Source organism: Pristis pectinata, chromosome 11 (assembly GCF_009764475.1).
Source record: "Pristis pectinata isolate sPriPec2 chromosome 11, sPriPec2.1.pri, whole genome shotgun sequence".
NCBI classification, from domain to species: Eukaryota; Metazoa; Chordata; class Chondrichthyes; order Rhinopristiformes; family Pristidae; genus Pristis; species Pristis pectinata.
Genome location: NC_067415.1, coordinates 23,586,255 through 23,604,807, shown reverse-complemented (window position 1 = coordinate 23,604,807; position 18,553 = coordinate 23,586,255). Strand labels below are relative to the sequence as shown.

The 18,553-nt window shown below is 37.9% G+C and overlaps 1 protein-coding gene across 1 annotated transcript in view; it reads left to right on the top strand.

Annotated features, from left to right (window-relative positions):
• The window catches only part of nbeaa (neurobeachin a), a 560,854-nt gene that overhangs the window by 62,151 nt on the left and 480,150 nt on the right, over positions 1-18,553 (top strand). The window contains exons 5-8 of the mRNA XM_052025565.1: positions 572-693; positions 3,644-3,770; positions 4,150-4,269; positions 5,883-6,029. Of these exons, the coding sequence (XP_051881525.1) occupies positions 572-693; positions 3,644-3,770; positions 4,150-4,269; positions 5,883-6,029 (516 nt within the window). The remainder of the gene's footprint in view (positions 1-571; positions 694-3,643; positions 3,771-4,149; positions 4,270-5,882; positions 6,030-18,553) is intronic.

Here is an 18,553-nt window from a genome sequence, read left to right as displayed (position 1 = left end):
TAGGTCCAGTGGTTTTTACTTATTTGCTAATGCTTTTACTTTTTTAAAATTAATTTTGAATGTTTTAATAATTTTTCAATGTATCTGTCAAAGACATTTTAATAACTGTTAAATTCTTTAAAAGCCTTTGATGGGAGCTTTGTCAAAACTGTCAGGGTGTTCTGGGATAGGGTCTATGAACAATGCCTCTCTGAGGCTAAGTCATTGCTCAGGCCCTGTTACCCTGTTATCCAGTGAACTCCACGTGACATTCATCATCGGAGTGAATTCAAAGATCATTGATGAAAACTGAGAAAATTTTAAGGACTTTGTTTACATGGCTATTCCGCACTTCCTCACAGTCATGGAGGGAAATGCTGGCAATTCCATATAAAATTGCTGACATTCTTAAGGAGAATATGGGCCGTTGTTAGTCCTGCATTCAGACTTGGATCAGTCAGGACTACAGATGACCAGCATACTCTTGTGCAATGGAATGGTTTTTCAATGTGGTACCACAAAATGAAAGAATTCCTAGGATTTAATGTAGTTGCCATTTATTCTGATCTTTGTTACCTTCACTTTTTACCAGGCCATTGCTTTGCCTCCTATTGCTAAGTGGCCTTATCAAAATGGTTTTACCTTAAATACCTGGTTTCGCATGGATCCATTAAATAATATAAACGTGGACAAGGACAAGCCATATCTCTATTGGTACGTACATTTTGGTACTCGATATTTGGAAGGATAGCTGCTTTTTAGAATGCTTTTGATAAATATATGCAAATGGTATGACCCATAATTTTTGTGGTTTTTCTACTCTGAATGCAAGTGGTAATAATATCGAAGTTAATTCTTAAGTAGAAATGGCAGTTTATAAGAAATTGCCACATGTTGGCTCTGTGTTTCTTCACATTTGAATAGTTTTTAATGCCTGTGATATACTGTATGCAGCACTTTAAATCTATTAAATAACTTTTGCTTCATATCCTTTGTTTTTGGTTAAGTAAGCTTTATTTGAATTATAGGTTTAATGCATGTACCATCATATAGCGTCACTTTCTCAAAATTAAATTGAATCAAAATGCACTTTATCAGCATGTTCTCAAGATATTAAGCATGTCAGAGCTATAAGGTTTAATGTCATGAAAATAGAATACCAAAGCAGAAAATTATTGTAGAAATGCATTAATTGCCATCTGTAAAGAAAGGAAGTAAATATTTCTGATTCCCATCATCAAATTAATGAAAGAAAAGGGACCATTCTTCTACAGGACTGACATGATGTAAAGTGGAAGCTAAGATTAAGTCTGTATAATTACATTTACAAAGAGTTGCTAATATATTTAACAACTTCTCATATTTAAAAAATACATGAAAAACGTTGAATAAAATATATGCAGATCACTTCAACCATTTTACTAAAAGTTTTAATGTGAATAAAATCTATTGGAATGTGAATAGGAAGGAATGGTGGGAGAGTACAAAAGTCATTAAGTTTGAAGGTGCTAATGTCAGCATGCAAAACAAAAGTCTGTAAAGTGATCAAGATACCTGAGAAGCTCTTTTTGAAGCTTGAACTTTTGAGCTTGGTTGGATCAGTGTTGATAGACAAACCTAGAAAGATTATTTTTGGAAAATGAGGAAGGATTAAATGGAAACATGAACAAAGTTCTGGATTATGGTTCTACAATTAAGAACTCAACAAAGTGATTGTTCAGTCATCATATTTTCAACATTATACACAGTGGATCACATTGTTTTCAAAGAATAGGGAATACTAAATTTACATGCAGTTTACTGCTCAGCTGCTTGCTCATTCATACTCCACTGTGGTCCCCTTCACCTTTTTAAAGTTTTTTAAAAATTTTCTCTCAAATGTGGCAACCCTGGCAATTCATCTCCACTTGTTTTCATGAATCTCTTGGTAGTAATTGGAATTGTGCACTCTTTTATCTAGTCTTTCTTTTGATCCAACTAATAAAAAATTACGTCCTATTTTACTTTATAAGCTAATTCCTTCATGCTGTATTATTTCCAAAATTGATGGAACTGCTACATTTATGCACTTTTTTTCTTTTTATGAAAAATCTGCAGTGTTTGTTTGTAAGATAACATTGCCAAGAAAAAGGAATTTTGAAATTGTTCCCTCCAATCTTATCCCCTTGAACCTGGTAATTCAAGTGAATGTATAGATTTCATAGCCATAATCAGCTTCTTATAGTCAGAACAAGCAATAAGCAAGTTTTTTAATTGCAGGGTTATCATCTTGCTGATGTTGTCATGTATCCACCTTCATGGGTTTTAGAAGCTGCTGCCATGAGCTGCCACACATTAGTGAGATTCACTTGATTTTGTAGGTTCCCTCCCTCGATTAAGAATACTGGGATCAATTATTAGTTCATAACCAATATTCTAATAAATCTGGGAACCTTTTGATCTGTGTGTTTCAATATTGTAACAGATAGAATATTCATATGTTAAATTATTGGAAGACTGGCTTGGATGTGGTTCTCTGTGGCTAACAAAAAAATAGTCTCAACCATTCATTACACTTATCCTTACACTTTTGCATTGGTATTAGAGGTGATTAGAATGTTTATACAGGACATGGTATCTGATCTGTATGAACAGGAGAACCTAACTGTGCCTTGTTAACCAAGTAAAATGAAGAATTCTTCCTGTGATGTTGTTTAAACCAAGAAGAGTAAGTTGGAATTCAGCATCAAATCACAGTTTGAAATAGAGAGGAGAAAGGAAGGGATTGAGAGAAAGAAAACTTAAAGCTGAAGGAAAACAACTTTTTTATTAAGTCATTAGCAATAAAGCTGCACTTTTAAAAAAATATGTTTTAAGTCCCAAGGAAGTTGTTCAGCAATGATTGAGACTTAACTGCATTGTTAGAAATTGACTTAATTTGAATAGGTGACTCCCAAACTTGGTATGTTAGTTGGTAACTTCACACCATTGCATTCATTTCAGTGGTTGAATAGCAACTCATCTGCAACATTAGTAGTATGCTGATCTGCTCAAAGCAAACTCTGGTGTTTGCTATTTGAAGAAGACTTTGGTATATTGTAAAGACTAACCATGTCATAAGGGCGAGAGGGGTGTTTGTGGGGTGGGGGAGTTGTTATCTGATTGATTCTGCACTTTAGTGTGGACGTAGTAGGGTGAATCTTGCATAGGATTGCTTGCAGCTCCGCATGGAATGTGACTTCTCTCTGTACAAGTGTCAATAAATTCAAGGTTCCTCTGTGATCGAGGAAGCTGTGGTGATGCAGGTCATCCCTTGGCAACTTCCTGATAGTACTCCAGCTTTGGACATTTCATTGAGTCCAGAGACAAGGTGTGAACATTTGAAAATTTCCCAACACTTGCACTGGGGAAATCTACCTGACAAAAATGTGCCAGGGTTTGACGTGGCACAGGAACACCGAAACTCAGTTCTCATTTGAACTGAGAAAATGTTATAATTTGATGTGTTTGAAGGTCATCTTAGCCATAGGACATGATGCAAAGATGATACTGAGAAATCAGAATGCATGGAGGATTTTTCTTTATTGATACTTATCAGTTATATAATTAATGATCCATGACTTATTGCCAATTATTAATGTCTGTAAATTTTTGAAGAAATACAGTTTTGATTTTTAATTTGCAGTTTTCGAACAAGCAAAGGAGTTGGCTATTCGGCGCATTTTGTTGGAAACTGTTTGATAGTGACATCATTGAAGTCAAAAGGAAAAGGTTTCCAGCATTGTGTGAAGTATGATTTTCAACCTAGAAAGGTATGATGATGATACAAATAGGAAATTTTCCACAGAAGAGAACATTTTCTGGAATATAAATATCATTGTCAGAATATTGTTTTGCTTGATCTATGTAGTAATGCTGTGTACTATTCAAATAGCTGAGCACAATTGTTCTACTATCAAATAAAATAAATATTAAAAATGAGTACTGACAGCTTGTTTACCTTAAGGCATGTAAAAGTTCAAAGGATAAAAAAGTCATGTTTTTTAATTGATAAATCCAGTAATAATAAATACTTATTCACAGCAATTGATTGGTTTACTTAATGCCAGTTGAAATGAACAGATTATCCCACATCTAGCACTGAGCAATTGTATATGGATGAGATAATTAGTGTATATTCTACTTTTGCAGTGGTACATGATTAGCATTGTGCACATCTACAATCGTTGGCGGAATAGTGAGATTCGTTGTTACGTCAATGGTCAGCTAGTTTCATATGGAGATATGGCTTGGCATGTCAACACCAATGATGTAAGTTCAATGTTGTACTGGGCTAAAAAAATGAAAAAGGTGGGTGGAATAAATCAGGGGACACTTGCAAGGTGGTGATTAGAGGATGGTCAAGATACACCAGCCTTCTTGTGCAGCACAGATTTTTCTGATCAATAGCAAAGGGATAGCATTTGATCCTGGCTTCAGAAAAAAAAAGTCAGTTTTGAAGTATGGATTTCCCTTTTTACTTAGATTTGCAGTAAGGTGCCAGTTGGAGGTGATCTGTGGTGTCTATCAACAATGATATCACTAAGTAGGTTATGAATGAAAAATACTTAGAGACAACAAACAGAAGAAAAAGCACTGTCGTTTTATTTATTTTATTTTCTATAAGGTGAAATACAATTTGTGAGTTACTTCTGGAAATAATTTTGAATCTGAAATATAAACTTTTTTTTAAATATAAAGGACCTGTGGATTTCTTGTCTTGGAATAGATAGTGCATATTTGAAATTAGTTTTTAGTCGCAGAAAGAGAGTTCAGTAGTAATTTACAATTTTTAGCTTAAAATTTAACAGGGCTTAACATTTTCAGTTTTATGAACAATGATAATCGACTTACTGATTCAATATTGTTTGCATTTGCAGAGTCTGCACTGTTGCATTCTTTGAGTGACTTGGATTTCTAAGTTTAACTGTACTTTTGCTGATGCTGGACACTGTTGCCAGTTTTAGGATTGAATGCTAATTGTTCTGCCACATTACTACTGCAAATTCTGGGGCAGTAATTGTTCCTTTGCCACTTGTTGATGTTTTAAAAAGAAACTGAAAGTCAGTTTTATAATGCTAAACCTGATCCCTCTGCCCTTCCACCCTCCCCCCCCCACCCCCACCAAATTGTTTCTTTTTTATGGAAACTTGTTTCTTTTTAATGGCGTACTATGCACAGTGTAATAAAAGATTAAGTGAACACTGATAATTTGCAGTTGTTTCATGTTTTAAATACCTGTTTTTTTTGTATCTTTTTGCAACACTCTTAGCAATGTGTATGTGTTGCTAGTGTTCAATTAATCCTTGCAAAGGACATTAATGAATATTGTAATGGGATTGAGGTATTTTGAATTATGTGGGGAGTCTAGAAAACTGGGATTGTTCTCCTATTTATCTGTCCAATCAATGGGGATTTGATAGAATAAATAAGGAAAAATGATTTTCACTGGCTTGAGGGTTAATAACAGAGCACCCAGATTTAAGATGATTAAAAAACAATAGCGAGGAAATGAGAATTTTTACAAGGAGTTGTGATCTAGAATATACTAAAAAGTTAAGTACAGCCCCAACTTATCTAAAAAGTTGGTGGAAGCAGATTCAAATATAATAAGTTTTGAAAGAAATATATTCTTGAAAAGGTGAAATTTGCAGGGCTTTGATAAAAAACCAGGGCCAGGGTGTGGGAACTAATTGGATAATGAGCTAGCATAGGCACAGTGTGCAGAGAGGCTTATTTCAGTGTCTAAGTTGTGATGTTTGATCTTTCAGGAAAATGTTTATGATCTGCTTAACCTATACTGAATGTAATTTTACAAAATTAAGATTTCTGTGCTTATCTCATGATGTATATCCATTATTGTGATACCTGTTTTCTGTGTGCAGAGTTTTGACAAATGCTTTCTGGGATCTTCAGAAACTGCAGATGCAAATAGAGTATTTTGTGGCCAGCTTGGAGCAGTCTATGTATTTGCAGAAGCACTTAATCCAGCACAAATATTTGCAATACATCAATTGGGACCTGGATACAAGGTACTCTCAGAATTTGTTTTATTCAGTCTTGTGCATATTCAGAGTATTTATGAAATGTGAACAAACTTTAAAATTATGATTAAAGGTACAAGTTCCAAAGACAAATACAGATGAGAAGGAATTGTTATCCCATTTAAAGTCAGGTACTGCGAATTCAAAACTTACCTTTGCTCTGCTGTGTTATTCAATTGTCATTACAAGTTTTTTGCATTCATTATCACAGAAGACCATGTTGCACTCATGAGGTGAGGAAATTCTTCCTGATATGATTCTAATACTTACATCATCAGAACTAACTCAGGTCACCACCTTCTGTTTTTCAGCTACTTACTTATGTGTATTGGATTACGTATATCCATGGTTTATGGAATCTTGACTGTTGCTATAAATGTCCATCCAAATCAATTCTTTCCTCAGGGTAAAGACCTCCATTTTCTACCATTTTTCTTCAGAAATGAATCCTTTGATGATACAATTTCTTGAAAACTTGAACTATGAAGACAGTTTCAGGGAGTGCAATAATTATTACCCTTTAGATGTTCTAGAAAAAAGTGCTGATGGACAAATCTGGCTAGATCATGGTTAATTGCTTCTGCCTCTCACTGTGCTTCTCGCACGACTACATTTATACTTTGCTTTCTTGCAAATTTAGTTGTCCTCAAGACCTTACTGTGAAGGCTGCCTTGTGGTGTAGTATTCAGCAGGCTGTGCCTGGACCTTGTAACAGATCCTGGGTTCTGTTAGGACTGCCCTGATAGTCCTTTGATAGCTCAATGTCGTTAAAGACGACTGTACATTTTTTAAATGTATCTGATGACTTAAAGCATTTAAAATTGTTCAAACAGATTTAAATAAGTATTTCTTTTTGCTTAAAACTTGTTTAAGTGCTAGAAATTAATTTTAAAAATTAAGGTTAAGTAAAATGAAGAAAAGAAAATCTGCTTTACTACACTTACCTTTTCAGTCAAGCTCAGCATCCTAATTAAATGTAAAGCTGAAAGCCCTGATGTGCAATGGCTTTGGCTCTTTAGCTCAGGACATAATGCTCACCTCTGGACTCAGTGTTAAATCCAGTGGTGAAGTGGGAGGTCAAATGTATCAATTAGCGTGGCTAATCCTCTACTTTGTCTGTTTCCCATTTGATCATACCGGCATCGATCAAACCGGCATCAATCATACTGATGCCCATGAAGAGCAGGGTGAACTGCCTCAACGACTATTGCCCGGTAGCACTCACATCTACTGTGATGAAGTGCTTTGAGAGGTTGGTCATGGCTAGAGTTAACTCCTCCCTGAACAAGGAACTGGACATTACTGCCACAACAGATCTAAAATACAGCGGATGCAATCTCACTGGCTCTCCACTAGGCTTTAGAGCAACTAGACAACAGTAAAACATACGTCAGGCTCCTGTTTATCAATTACAGCTCGACGACGAGTACACTGCCCCTGGGAGGACTGCGCTGGGGACGAGACGGTTGCCCACCTCTTTGCAGGCTGTGGGTTTGCGAGGAGGGTGTGGCGAAAGATGCAAGGGTCCTTGTCACGGTTCATCCCCAGCAGCTGCGTAACAGAGGATTCTCTGATCTGTTCCCGGGGACACACACACAGATGGACATTAACTGCTGCTGGAAGGTCATCATCCCGGTGAAAGACGCCCTTTTTTCTGCCCGAAACTTGTTGGTCTTCCAGCACTGCGAGATGTCCATAGAGGAATGCTGTCGACTGGCACATTCCAGGCTGCAGGAGTACGTGCTGAGGGATGCACTGAAGCTGGGTGCAGCCAACGCAAAGGCTCAGTGGGGAAGGAGTAGGGTTCTTCTGCCACTGGAGAGGGAGGGGTGGGGTCAGACGAGAAAGCCTCTAAATATTGTAAGTATGGGACAGGTTAGCCCCCAGGGAGCCACACGTGTGGCATTGCTGCTGTTTTTTATATAAAAAGGTATCACTAATGAATGATCTGTACAAGAATGTAAAGGCTTGCACTGTTTTATTATTGTATATAGTTTGTCTTTTATTATGAATAAAGTTTATTTTGGAATAAAAAAAATTACAGCTCAACGTTCAACACCATCATCCCCTCAGTACTAATCAACAAGCTTCAAAACCTGGGCCTCTGTACCTCCCTCTGCAACTGGATCCTCGACTTCCTAATTGGGAGACTACAGTCAGTGTGGATCGGTAATAATATCTCGTCCTCGCTGACAATCAACCCAAGCACACATCGAGGGTGCGTGCTTAGCCCACTGCTCTACTCTTGCTACACTCATGACTGTGGCTAAACACAGCTCAAACGCCATCTCTAAAATTGTCGATGACACCACTGTTGGCAGAATCTCAGATAGCGATGAGGAGGTGTACAGGAGTGAGATAAATCGGCTGGTTGAGTGGTGTCGCAATAACAACCTCACACTCGACGCCAGCAAGACCAAGGAATTGATTGTGGACTTCAGGAAGGGTAAGTCGGGAGTACACACGCCAGTCTTCATTGAGGGGTCAGCGGTGGAAAGGGTGAGCAGCTTCAAGTTTCTGGGCATCAACATCTCAGAGGATCTATCTTGGGCCCAACACATTGATGCAATTATGAAGAAAGCATGGTAGCAGCTCTATGTCATTAGGAGTTTGAGGAGGCTTGGTATATCACCAAATACTCTTGCAAATTTCTACAGATGTACAGTGGAGAGCATTCCAACTAGTTGCATCACCGCCTGGTATGGAGGTTCCAATGCGCAGGATTGAAGGAGGCTGCAGAGGGTTGTAGACTCTGCCAGCTCCATCACAGGCACAACCCTCTCCGCCATCAAGGACATCTTCAAGAGGTGGTGCCTCAAGAAGGTGGCATCCATCATTAAGGCCCCTCACCATCCGGGACATGCCCTCTTCGTGGTACTACCATCGGGGAGGAGGTACAGGAGCATGACGACCTGCACTCAACGTTTTAGGAACAGCTTCTTCCCCTCTACTGTCAGATTTCTGAACAGTTCATGAACCGATGAACACTACCTTGTTATTCCTCTTTTGCACTATTTACTTATTTTTGCAAGTTATAGTAACTTCTATGTCTTGCACTGTGTTGCTGCCGCAAAACAACAAATTTCATTACATATGTCAGTGATAATAAACCTGATTCTGTTCTCAGTAAAGGATGGAGATCCCCATAAACTTATGTATTTTGACTTTTAATACATTCTAAGTATCTACTGCCCTTTAGGGTAGAGAATTAGAATAGTTTTCAATCTACTTAAATAAAGTTAGTTCTCATATCAGTTGTTTTCCTCCTCTACCACTATCACCACAACCCTGCTCCAAATCCCTATTCCAGTTTCTCTCACCAATGGAAATAACCAGTCAAAATCTACTCTTTCAATCTTTTTCAGTAGCTTGTGTTGTAATAAGATTCTCCTAAACCCTAATGAGTTTCGGTCAGTCCAGCTCAGTCAGAGCTCACAGGATAATCCTGATATTCCTGGAATCAATCTAATGAATGTATTTTGCATCACTTTCCTTGGTTTTGGTGCCAAAAATTGTACTGCTATGTTTGCATTTATTGGTATTGGTTTATTATTGTCACTTGTACCGAAGTACAGTGAAGAACTTGTCTTGCATACTGTTCGTACAGATCAATTCATTACATAGTGCATTGAGGTAGTACAGGGTAAAAACAGTAACAGAATACAGAGTAAAGTGTCACAGCTACAGGGAAGTGCATTGCAGGTAGACAAGAAGGTGCAAGATCACAACATGATACGTTGTGAGGTCAAGAGTACATCTCATTGTATAAGGAAACTGTTAATAGTCTTACCACAGTGAGATAAAAGCTGCCCTTGAGCCTGGTGGTATGTGCCCTCAGGCTCCTGTATCTTCTGCCTGATGGGAGAGGAGAGAAGAAAGAATGACCCGGTGGGTTGGGTCTTTGATTATGCTGGCTGCTTCATCAAGGTAGCGAGAGGTATAGACAGAGTCCATGGAGGGGATGCTGGTTTCTGTGATGTGCTGGGCTTTGTCCACGACTCTCTGCAGTTTCTTGTGGTCCCGGGCAAAACAGTTGCCATACCAAGCCGTGATGCATGCAGATAGGATGCTTTCTATGGTGCATCAATAAAAGTTGAGTGTCAAAGGGGACATGCCAAATTTCTTTAGCTTCCTGAGGAAGTAGAGGTGCTAGTGAGCTTTCTTGGCCGTGGCGTCTATGTGGTTGGACCAGGATAGGCTTTTGGTGATGTTTGCTCCAAGGAACTTGAAGCTCTCAACCCTTGTCCACAATCGTAGCAAGTTTTACTCATTCTTTATACTCTATTCCATTCAGCAGTAAAGGCCAATATGCTGTTTGTCTTCCTAAGTGCTTGTTGAATCTGAATCCAATACCTTTTTCATGTACAAGCATACAAGATCCTTTTGTAGATCGACATTTGCTAGTTATCCACCTTTTGATACATAATATTCTTCGATTTTTTCCTTCCAAATTGGGTAACGTCATGTTCTCACATTAAGCTCTTCTATTCACTCACTAAACCTATCCATGTCCCTTTCCTGAATCTGCATTCTACTTGCAGCTTGCTTTCTCATTTAGTATTGTACTATTAGCAACTCTGGGTTTTCTTTTATGTTACCAAATCATACACACTCTTTGCCTCTCTCATTTCTTTTCAATACTGCTTAAGCCTTTCTGTAGGGCTAGGGTGTACCTGAGCTGTACTTTGAAGTTCCCTGGTTACAAATTTCCCTGTCATGCTAATGCATTAGTAACCGAGGGCCCAGTACTGATTCTTGAGCCAACCTATTATTTAAATATCTGTCAGCTTGAAAAAGATCTGTTTGTTTTTTCTTGTCCTTTAATTAATCATCTATTTAAGATAATAAATTACCCAAGCCTTGATGGCCTTTATTTAAATGTAACATACCTTTGTGTGACACCTACTCAAATAACTTTTGAAAATCCGATTTTGTCGCATCCCCTATTTCCTCTTTGATCCTTTAATGGCTACTTTCTTCCTTTGACTGATTAGAATTCCATAAAAGACTTTTGGGTTTTCTTTTATGCCAAAAATTGCAAACACTCTGCCTCTCTGTTTTCGTTTCTGCATTTCTCAAACCTTTCTATATTCAACTTGATTTTCCAAATTCCTAAGATTTATTTAAGAAAATGATTTTTGCTGTTTCATTTTTTTTCAATATTTTTATTAAATCCATGAAAAAATAGAGTACATGCATCAAAAAAAAGTAAAAATACTACTGAATACATTGTATTACGTCGTACTTAGGATTACAATACTCTAAATCAATAATCATGTATAGTAGTTAATAAGGAAAGAAAAAAATTGAAATATCTTATTACAAAAAAAATCTACCCCACTACCAAAACCCGAAGCTGTTAGATAGAAGAAACAGCAAGGAAAAACCTTAAAAAAAAAGTAACAGTTTCAGCCAGTATCTGCATTTTAGTCCCCAAATCAGATTTTGAAAATAATTCAAAAAGGGTCCCTACAGGGTTTGAAAGTCTAGGTTAGATTCAAAAACTGAACAGCGAATCTTCTCTAGATTCAAGTATGACATAACATCCCGTAACCATTGAACATGTGTAGGTGGAGTAGCTTCCTTCCATTTAAGCAATACTGCTCTCCTGGCTATAAGAGAAATAAAAGCCAGAATATGTAAATCAGAAGCCTTCAAAGTTGTATCTTTTTCTCCAACAATCCCAAATAGTGCAGTCAAAGGATTAAGTTTAAAACTTATTTTAAAAAGTACAGAAAAAGTATGAAAGACCTCTGTCCAATATTTTTTAAGACTCTGACAAGTTCAAAACATGTGAATTAAGGAAGCCAGTCCATTATTGCATTTATCACAGTAAGGAGATACATCAGAATAAAAACAGGATAGTTTATCTTTAGACAAGTCAGCTCTATGGACCACTTTAAATTGAAGGAGAGAGTGATGAGCACATAATGATGAAGTATTAACCAACTTGAAAATTTCATTCTAAGTTTCCTTGGAAATTGACATCTGCAAATCTTGTTCCCAAGCACTTTTAATTTTATCTAGTGGCACCTTACTCATTCCTAGTAATCTGTCATAAGTATTAGATATTGAGCCATCCTGAAAGGGGTCCAACTTAAAAATTACATCTAATAAATTCTTATTGGGGCACAAAGGAAAAGAATGTAATTGAGATCAAAGAAAACCTCTAATTTGTAAATGTCTTAAAAAAAAGAGTTTTTGGTAAATTGTACTTGGTAGACAATTGTTCAAAAGAAGAAAGATTTCCTCCAACAAACAGATCTTGAAAACAAGTAATACCTAATTTGTCCCACTCTTTAAAAACTACATCAATCATAAAAGGTTTAAAAAAAGTAATTAGAGAAAATGGGACTGGACAAAGAAAAACTCAATAAACCAAAATATTTTCTAAATTGTAACCAAATCCTCAAGGCATGTTTAACTAGTAAATTATCTGTTAGTTTAATTAATGATAAAGGAAGTGGAGAACCAAGCAGAGAAATAATAGAAAATTTTTTAACAGAGTTAATTTCCGAAGAGACCCACACTGGACAAGCCTCTCGATTAATGTAATATAACCAAAACGTAAGATTTCGTATATTGACTGCCCAGTAATAAAATCTAAAATTAGGTAAGGCTAAACCTCCAGGTAGCTGCCAGGTGCTTCTAAACTGGTTTCTTTTCTTTGGGTGTTGGGAGGGGGGTGGGGGGTTTTCTTGGGAAGTTGTTTTGGGCTGTCAGCCAAATCTGCTGCCTAGTTACTTTATTTGTAATTCTACTGTAGTACTTTATACCATTTTTTTTCAATGGTTTGCTCATCATTCTTTTCTTTACCTACATTCAAATAATATTATAATGGATCGAGTTATTAATTTACTTAGTTTTAATGTGAAAGGCTTAAATTATCCTTTAAAGCGAAAAAAGATTTTTGCCTATATTAAAAAACTTAAAGCTGCTATTATCTTTTTACAAGAAACTCATATGCGCAATTGTGATATTTCACGTTTTTTTAATCAATGGAATGGGCTCCAATTTCATTCTTCTTTTCAAGCTAAATCTAGAGGGGTTTCAATTTTTATAGATAGGACAGTTCATTTTAACCAACATAAAGTCATAACATACTAATGGTCATTTCGTTATAATATCAGGGAAAATAAATAATAGACCAATGGTATTGGCTAATATTTATACTCCAAATACAGATGACCCAGGATTTTTTTGAACGATTTTTGTCATTTCTACCAGACTTGAACTTTTATTCTTTGGTCTTGGGAGGAGATTTTAATCTCTGGTTAGATCCCAAATTAGATAGGTCATCTACTAAATTAACGGTTCCTAATAAATCAGCTTTATTTCTTCAATCGTTTTTAATGAAAACTGGGGTTATTGACGCCTGGCGTTTTTTGCATCCAGAGGATAAGGAATATTCCTCTTTCTCTCATGTTCACCATACATATTCCAGGATTGATTACTTTTTTATTGATAACCAAATGATTTCATCAGTTCGATCCTGTGACTATAAAGAGATTGCTCTTTCAGATCATGCTCCTGTGCTTCTTTCCTTAAATTTCCCTGGGCTCCCTCAGACAAATAGATTTTGGCGTTTTAACCTAACTTTGTTATCTGATTAAAAATTTTTTTTCCAATTTATGGAGAAACAAATTACTTTTTTTTTTAAAAAGAATTCATCAGAAGCGATTTCTAGTCTTACTGTTTGGGATACTTTCAAAGCCTTTATTAGAGGTCAAATTACTTCTTATATGGCAAGCATCAGGAAAAAAGCTGACAGAGAAAGAGCTGATCTAGTTGATCAATTGAAACTATTAGATCAAAAATATGCTTTGGGTCCAGATCCGGCTTTATATAAAAGGTGAGTTGAAATTAAAACTAAATATGATCTTCTTTTAACCTATCCAGTTGAAAGTCAACTTTTAAAAGATGAAAGTCAACTTTACATTCATGAAGATAAAACAGGTAAATTACTGGCTAACCAATTAAAATTTCCAGAGCTAGACGACAAATTAAAGAAATTTCGAAAGCCAATGGTGAGAGGACAACTGATCTTTTAGAAATAAATGATACTTTTAGAGAATTCTATTCTAAACTTTACAGTTCTAATTTTCCTAAAGATAATACTGTAATGGATAATTTCTTTGACCAATTAAATGTTCCTACACTTTCCACTGAAAATCGAAAACAGTTGGATCAATCTATCACAGAGGTTGTGCGATCTTTACATTCTGGAAAGACTCCGGGTCTGGATGGATTTCCCGGAGAATTCTATAAAGCCTTTTCCTCTTTACTTATACCTCATTTATGTGCTGTCTTTTCGGATTCTTTTAAATTGGGTAGACTACCACAATCTTCTTATGAAGCTTCTATTTCACTTATTCTTAAGAAAAATAAGAACCCAACAGAATGCGCTTCGTATAGACCAATTTCACTACTTAATGTGGATGTTAAAGTTTTATCTAAAGTTCTAGCTCGTAGATTGGAAAATATTTTACCTTCGATAATATCCGATGATCAGACTGGTTTTATTAAAAATTGATATTCTCATTTTAATATTCGTCGTTTATTGAATATTATTTATTCTCCCTCTAGGGAAATATCGGAATGTGTGATATCTTTAGATGCTGAGAAGGCCTTTGATCGGATTGAATGGAATTACTTATTTAAAACCTTAGAGAAATTTAATTTTGGGCCTGATTTTATCCAATGGATTAAATTACTTTATTTATCCCCTTCTGCTCGAATTCTCACTAATTTTCAAAATTCTAAACCTTTTACACTTCAACGTGGAACCAGACAGGGATGTCCTTTGAGCCTTTTGCTCTTTGATTTGGCCTTAGAACCTTTAGCTGTTTCTTTCCGAGAATCTAGAGATATCTTTGGTATCTCCAGAAGAGGTATTAACCATAAAGTTTCTCTATATGCTGATGATTTATTACTCTTTATATCTAATGTTGAAGCCTCCTTACCTCCTATGCTTTCTTTACTTTCTCGCTTTAGTCATTTTTTCAGGCTACAAATTGAACTTATACAAGAGTGAACTTTTTCCTCTGTATAATTTGGTACCATTTGATATTAATATTCCTTTTAAAATTGTAAGAAATCATTTTACCTATTTGCGAGTGTCAATTACTAAAAATTACAAGCATTTATTTAAAGAATTTTTTTTTTACCTTATTACACTATGTGAAAAGGGTTTTATTAAGTTGGTTTCCCCTTTCTATATCATTGATTGGCTGAATTAATGTTATCAAAATGAATATTTTACCTAAATTTATATATCTATTTCAGGCTTTACTTGTTTTTATTCCTAAATCTTTCTTTGACTCTCTTGAGTCAATTATACCTTCTTATGTATGGAATAATAAACATCCTAGATTAAATAAAGTTCACCTTCAGAAGGTTAAAAAGAATGGAGGTTTAGCCTTGCTATTTCATTTCTATGTTTATATTTTTACTTTTCCATGTAGCTCTAGATTTTGTTGCCCTTTCTGCATTGTGGGAATTTGTCTAGGTTATGAAGGCACAAACATTTTGGTTTGGAGGGCCATTTTTAAGTTTGTGAAGAAGACCACAGGCTAAAATTCTTGGCAAAACCTAATGTGCGTGTGTTACACAAATAAACAGAGGCCAATGAGTTTGGGCAATGACATAAAATGGCAGATAATGTTTATTACGACTTGCACAGAAGACTACCATGCATAAAATGATGAAAAGAACACTGAAATAGGTCTTAGAACATGGAACAGTAAAGCACAGTATGGGCTCTTTGGCCCATGATGTTGTGCCGAACTATATTAACATTTCCTCCATGATCAATCTAACCCTTCCCTCCTGCACAGCCATAACCCTCCATTTTTCTTACTTGCACGTGCCTATCTAAAAGCATTTTACATATTATATCAGCCTCTACAACCACCCGTGGCAGTGTGTTACAGGCACCCAGCACTCTCTGTGTAAAAAAAGAACACCTACCTCTGACATCTCCCCTGAACATTCTTCCTCTGACCTTAAACGGATGTCCTCTGGTATTTGCCATTACTGTCCTGGGGAAAAGGTACTGGCTGTCCACTCTGTCTATGCCCCTCATAATCTTATACACCTCTATCAAGTCGCCTCTCATTCTGTGTTACTCCAAAGAGAAAAGCTCTAGTTCGCTCAACCTTTCCTCATAAGACATGTTCTCCAATCCAGGCAGCATCCTGGTAAATTTCCTCTCACCCTCTCTAAAGCTTCTACATCCTTCCTATAATGAGGTGACTAGAACTGTACATAATGCTCTAAGTGTGGTCTAACCAGAGTTTTATAGAGCTGCAACATTACCTCGCGGCTCTTGAACTCAATCCCTCGACTAATGAATGCCAGCACACAATACGCCTTCTTAACCACCCTATCAACTTGCAAGGTAACTGAGGGGTCTATGGACTTGGACCCCAAGATCCCTCTGTTCCTGCACACTGCTCAGAATCGTGCCATTAAGCTTGTACTCTGCTTTCATGTTCGTTCTTCCAAAGTGTATCACTTTACACTTTTCCGGATTGAACTCCACCTGCCACTTCTCTGCCCAACTCTGCATCCTGTTGAGAAACAAAGGACTGCAGATACTGGAATCTAGTGGTCAAGAGAGCTCGCACCCATATCTCTGCTATTTCCTGCACCTCTGCTCTCACCCCCACCCCTCCCAGACCAACAGGGATAGGGTCCCCTTTGTCCTCACATTTCATCTTACCAGCCTTCATTGTATCTAACATCATTCTCCGCCACTTCCGCCATCTCCAACAGGACCCCACTACCAAGCATATCTTCCTTTCCCCACCCTTTTCTCCCTTTCGCAGGGACTGCTCTCTCTGTGACTCCCGTGTTCACTCCTCACCACCCCCCCCCCCCCCCCCCATCCTGCTCCCACCCTGGGAACTTTCCACTGCCCCCACTATAGGTGCAACACCTGTTCCTACACCACCTCCATCCAGGTACCTAAAGCGTCCTTTCAGGTGAGACAGAGATTCATCTGTACCACCCTTAATATCATCTGCTGCATTCAGTGCTCCACGTGTGGCCTCCTCTACATTGGTGAGACTAAACACAGACTAGGTGACTGTTTCGCAGAGCACCTGCGCTCTGTCCGTACCCTTCTCCCCTGCACTGCCTATCACTATCTCTTACCTGCATCTACCTATCATCACCTTGTGCCCATCCTGCCTCCCCTCTTTGTCCATCTATCACTGCTCTGCTTTTCCCTCCTATTTATTGGGCTTTCCCTTTTTCTATCTTCAGTCCTGAAGAAGGGTCCTGACCCAAAACGCTGACTCCCTGCTTTTCTCCACGGATGCTGCCTGGCCTGCTGAGTTCCTCCAGCATAATAATGTTTTTCATCTGGATTCCAGCATCTGTCTCTGTGTCCTGGTGGCTATTGGGGGGCCCTTAGAATACTCCCAATTGAGTGATCGCTCCCTTCCTGTTTCTAACTTCCACCCACACTGACTCAGTAGACGATCCCTCCACAACTTCCTCCCTATCTGCATCTGTGATACTATCCCTGCTTAGCAATGCGACTTCGCCCCTCTCTTTTACCTCCTTCCCTATCCTTTTTGAAACATCTGAATGCCCAGAACATCAAGCAGCGAATCCTGCCTTTGCAACAGCCAAGTCACTGTAATGGCCACAACATCGTAATTCCACGTATTGATCCATGCTCTGAGTTCATCATCCTTATTTTTAATAGTTCTCCATTAAAGTAAAGACATTTCAACCCATCCAACTGACTGTGTTTATGACCTATCTACTGTCTATCCTTCCTCACAGTCTCTCCACGTAATGCATTTACCTTTAACCAACTGCTCCATCATCTGACCTAACAGTCTGATTTCTATCCCCTTGCGAACCTAGTTCAAACACTCCCCAACAGCTCTAGCAAACCTGCCCACAAGGACATTGGTCCCTCTCGAGTTCAGGTGTAACCCGTCCCTTTTGTATAGGTCATACCTTCCCCAGAAGAGATCCCAGTTATCCACAAATCTGAAACCCTGCCCTCTGCACCAGCTCTTTAGCCACACATTCATCTACCATATCTTCCTACTCTTATCCTCACTAGCGCACAGGCAGCAATCCAGAGATTACCACCCTTGAGGTCCTGCTTTTTAGCTTCCTTCCTAACTCCCTTTATTCCCTCTTCAGGACCTCATCCCTTATGAAATCTATGTCGTTGGTACCAATGTGTACCACGACTTCTGGCTGCTCTCCATCTCCCTCAAGAATGCTGTGGACTAGCTCTGAGACATCTCTGACCCTGGCACCTGGGTGGCAACATACTATCGTGAGTCTCATTCTCATCCACAGAATCTCCTATCTGTTCCCCTAGCCAATTAATCCCCTATCACTACTGCAGTCCTGTTCTCCCCCGTTCCCTACTGTGCCACAGAGTGAGACTCAGTGCCACAGACCTGGCCACTGTGGCTTTCCCCTGGCAGGTGGCTCCACTCCCCCTCCCACCCCCACCCCCCAGCAGTACCCAAAACAAT